Raw genomic sequence first — 4,522 nt, forward strand, 5'->3', positions numbered from 1 at the left:
GGGATCTATCCCTCCTATATGACGGGAGTGACATCGATATTCTTGATAGAGTGAGACCACGAAGTGCATGACCATGCCCAAATGAGTCAATATGAGATATTGAGCTCATTTGATTGAGTGAGTCTACTTGGATTTCAAGATTTTTAGATTGATTAGAGGATAACACAGTCTATACCTCAAATTGATCAATCTAGATGTGTAGGATAGAAGGACATTGTCATATATTGTGAAGAGTCACAATTAGTAGTCACAAGGTGATGTTGGATCTCAACATTCTTGTAACTTGAGTAGTAATGATGTGTTGCTAGATACCGCTCATTACTTATGCTTCTAAATGGGTTTAGGAGCATTGCCAACGTTATAAGAACCTATAGGGTCACACACAAAGGGTAATTAGATGGAGATTAGGTTCATTTGATGAACCTAAAGGATTAGGTTCATGTGATGAACCAAATTGGATTAAGAGTAATCCAAATTGTGCTAATTGAGTTGGACTCAATTTGGTTCATGTATTAAGTGAGTCTAATTTGGACTTAGACTCATTTGATTAATTTAATTTAATGAATACAGATTCGTTTAAATTAAAATTGACTTGAACCAATGGTTAGATTAGATCAACCAAGGAAGAGAAGTGGTCAAGTTTGACTTGACTTAAGTAGGAAGATGAAGAGTCAAGTTTTGACTTGACTTTGACTTGACCAATGCCACATCATCAAAACTTCTTCATTTGGTCAAGTTTGACTTGACCAAATGCCGCCTCATGGAGGATATCAAGAGGCTTGACTCTTGATATTCCATGGGGGTTACAACCTTGAAGTGGTCGGCCACTTTTAGTGTTGAATGAGTTGTTTTTCATTCAAGGCAATTCATTCCTTCTTCTTCCTCAAGCTCTCAAGGTTTCTTCTCTCCCTCTCCTCATCTTTGCCGATACCATCAAGGGTGCTAGCACATCCTAGTGGTTTCTCTCCATCTCTTGCTTGTGTGGATACACATAGAGGAGTATCTATCTTGATACTCTTGAGATCCGACGAACTTTGGACGAGCGGGATTAAGCGAAGGGCTTCGCATCAAGGGTAAAGATCATATCTTGTAGATCTAGGCTTGGAAACTCGTACGTGAATGTTTTTCAAAATTTTATTCTTAGCACGGATCCGGTGGTTGGGGTTTCGGGGTTTCCGCAACGCAAAAAGCGATTTTTATGGTCCGAAAAACCCAACAGAAGAAACCCTCTTACAGTAGCATTACACCAGCTTACAAATTTCAGCAATTAAAAGAGCAACAAGGGAGAAGGAAAAAAGATTACAAATTTGACTTTGTTCTCCTTATCTTGGTTGTTTGATGTTGCATATGAGAGCTTGAAAATGATTTTGGATAGAAGAATCCCAATGGAACAATGGTTTTTTCTTATGCCCTAAGCCGCCTTTTAAATCACTCAGAATGTTTCTCCATTTTTTTTGTTGCCACTAATCAATTAGTAAATACACTAATGGTTGCACTATCCGTTGAATAGTTATTGACTCCAGATCAACGACTGAGATTATCTCGATTTTGAATCCCAATCAAATGGTAGACATCACCAATCGATTGACAGACTTTTGTTTCCTTGTGAAACTTCTACCAATCGATTAGCAATGGCGAATCGATTGGCGGATCAATTGGCAGACTTCTATTTCCTCCCAAAACTTTTGCCAATCGATTGGTCCAATAAATTGGCAATGTCAAATCAATCGACCAATCGATTTAGCAACCCCTGTTCATTCAAGAAGCTCGGCAAGTGATTGGTCTTATTTGCTAATCGATTGATACGCAATTGAGAAAACTCCAAATTTGGGGTTTAACCCAATCGATTATGTCAATCGATTAGTGTTGCAAAAATCGGATATTGGGTTTCAAATTTAGAGTTTTTACTCATCAATCAATTGGTGTAAGTTACCAATCAATTGATAAACCCTAAAATAGGATTTTTCATCCCTAAATCTTCATGTATATACCTTCTTTAATGTAACAATCGATCACAATTATCTCATATCAAATGACTCCTGTTCCATAGATTTTATGTTTAGAGTTTTCTCATCTTCGGATCTTCATTTTATCTTCACATTCAATCTCATGATCTACTCGGATTTCCATCTTTTACTAAGAATTTGATCCTTGACCTTCTTAATTTTTCCTTACTTTGCATTCGACTTCCGACTTGGATAGACTTCTTCTAGCCAAAAATATTATCCTTAATTTTCTTAATCTTTCCTTATCTTACATCTAGTTTTTTACCTGTATTGACTTTTTTTTATCAAGAATCTGATTTTAACCTTCTTAAATTTCTTTTACCCTATACACTCATAGCTCAAATAAAAATCAATATATTAACGTAAATTTAAATAATTATCAATAATTAGAATTTTTCATCAGGAATAGGATTATACCAATACTGAATAGACAATGAGAATACACGAAAATAAAATAGATCATAATATTTTATTACAGCTGTGAGTGAATGGACACGAGTGATTGATCGATCTGTCAGTAATGGAATTGAGTCGAGGGGGCGTCACCTCATTCAATGCAGAAAACTGCAAAACCGGTGGGATTAACCTCCCCTCTAATTACACCTCCTCATCACATGTGACTGCTTTAAATACCTTGTCCAGTGTAGCTGGAGTCGATATAATTTGGGACGCGAAGTTTCGACCATTTCACATCCAAATCACATCTGATAGCACTTTCTCTTCTGAGTTCTGAATTCTGATCATGGGGACTCCATGGAGCCCCATTTGGAGTGTATTTGGTGTAGTCGTATTGTTGTTGGTGGCCGCCTCATGCTCAAGTGCTACGACGACGACAGAGACATGGGCTGTCGGCTCAACCGAGTGTCTAGATTGTGCGCAGAAGAACATCAAGAGTGAGAATGCAGCCAAAGGTACCGTATCAATCAGCCTCATGTTTCTAATTTCTTATTCAATTGGCTAATTATACTTTAGAATGCATGTATAGGATTACGCGTAGTCGTCCAATGCAAAGTTAGCAACGAGAAATACGAGACCAAATCTGTCGGTGCTGTCGATGGCAATGGCAACTTCAACGTTAAGCTCCCGAGCGACCTCCTGCAAACCAACGGCGAGCTCAAGCAAGAATGCTTCATGCAGCTCCACAATGCTCCCAACGCGCCCTGCCCAGACAAGAATGGACTCACCAGTCCCTCCAGCAAACTAATCCTCAAATCTAAGGGCATCTTCACAGCTGCCGGGAAGCTGTCTTTTGCCTCGGCGACATGCGTATTCGCCACCTTCTTACCACCCTACAGCGATCCCTGGCACAAAAAGCCCAAGTACTCCTTTCCACCCGTCCATCTTCCCCCCTTAGCCTTCCCGCCCAAGCATGACTTCCACCATCACCATCCCATCTATACCCCACCGACACCGACTTATAAGCCGGCACCAAAGTACAATCCGCCATCAGGAGGGTACTATAACCCACCGACACCAACCTATAAGCCTGTGAGGCGTTATTGTTGACGAAGGGTTCCCTTTCGTTACTCTCCTTTTGCTGCAAACGCCAAGGAGACGAAGGGGCGTCCTTTCCCCTTCGTCTTCCTTAGCCTTATTATAAGAGGCGTCCAAGGCAATCAGAAAAAGGACAACGATGAAGCGGAGGTGATCAACGAGACAACACTGTCAAGTTGTGAGGAGATTTGCTCGAGCAAAGGAGAACGTCCAGAGGTCGAGATTTAGTTTGTGAAAGAGTTCAAGGAGGTTCCGTGAGGTGATCTTCTCGGCGACAGCAGCAGCGACGTCTCCGGCGGTTCGTCGACGATTTCTTCGGGAGATCAATGTGAGTGATTACCGCATTATTTTGTTTCTGTTTCATACTCTCAAAACTACCAACAATGTATCAGAGCATGCATGTTTTTGAAAGCATAACAATCGATGCGAAAAGCCCGCGTTTTTCTTTTTCTGTCGCGAAGAAGAATATGAACATTAAATTGAATAGATTGAATTTCCATTCCAATCGATTCAAAATCGCGACAGAAAAAAAATGCAAACAGAGTTGAATCGATTCATTAATCGATTGAAAATTTTAACCGATTCTTCAATCGATTGAAGAGAGAAAAAATCGGAATAAACAGTGCTCGATTTGATGAAGCACAGTACCTTTCTTTTATTGCATACATGAATCAATTAAAGGCGTGTACAGTATTTTTTTCGAAGCACAGTTTTTTTTTTTATTTGAATCGATTCGATGCCAAGTTTGAATCGATTGAAGATTAAAAAAAATCGTGTAAGAAAGAAAAAAATGCATGCATGTTGATTTGGTGGAGGTTAATTAAATATGTTTATTAATTAATTAAATATATATAGAAATGTATTATTAATTAATAAATAAATATTTAATTATTTATGGTTTAATTTACTTAAAATAGAATCCTACCAACTTGATCAATCAAATCCAGGTCTAGTTTAAATTATTAGTTGATTTAAGCAGACCAGTTTGATTCAAAAATACATAAAGCTGGTTCAAATTATTT

General features: G+C 38.7%; 1 protein-coding gene across 1 annotated transcript; it reads left to right on the forward strand.

Moving 5' to 3' along the window:
- Positions 1–2,715: 2,715 nt before the first annotated feature.
- On the forward strand, positions 2,716–3,832 carry LOC122049227 (proline-rich protein 4-like). Its single transcript, XM_042610642.1, has 2 exons — positions 2,716–2,917; positions 2,992–3,832. The coding sequence occupies exons 1-2, from the start codon at positions 2,749–2,751 to the stop codon at positions 3,510–3,512; spliced, it is 690 nt and encodes a 229-aa protein (XP_042466576.1). The 5' UTR covers positions 2,716–2,748; the 3' UTR covers positions 3,513–3,832.
- Positions 3,833–4,522: the final 690 nt, after the last annotated feature.

The sequence above is a fragment of the Zingiber officinale genome, chromosome 2B (assembly GCF_018446385.1).
Source record: "Zingiber officinale cultivar Zhangliang chromosome 2B, Zo_v1.1, whole genome shotgun sequence".
In the NCBI taxonomy this organism is placed as follows: Eukaryota; Viridiplantae; Streptophyta; class Magnoliopsida; order Zingiberales; family Zingiberaceae; genus Zingiber; species Zingiber officinale.

Coding starts and splice junctions, on each gene's coding strand:
- LOC122049227 (XM_042610642.1), top strand. CDS start 2,749: ATGGGGACTCCATGGAGCCCCATTTGGAGTGTATTTGGTGTAGTCGTA. Junction 2,918..2,991: donor GAGTGAGAATGCAGCCAAAG/GTACCGTATCAA, acceptor ATGCATGTATAG/GATTACGCGTAGTCGTCCAA.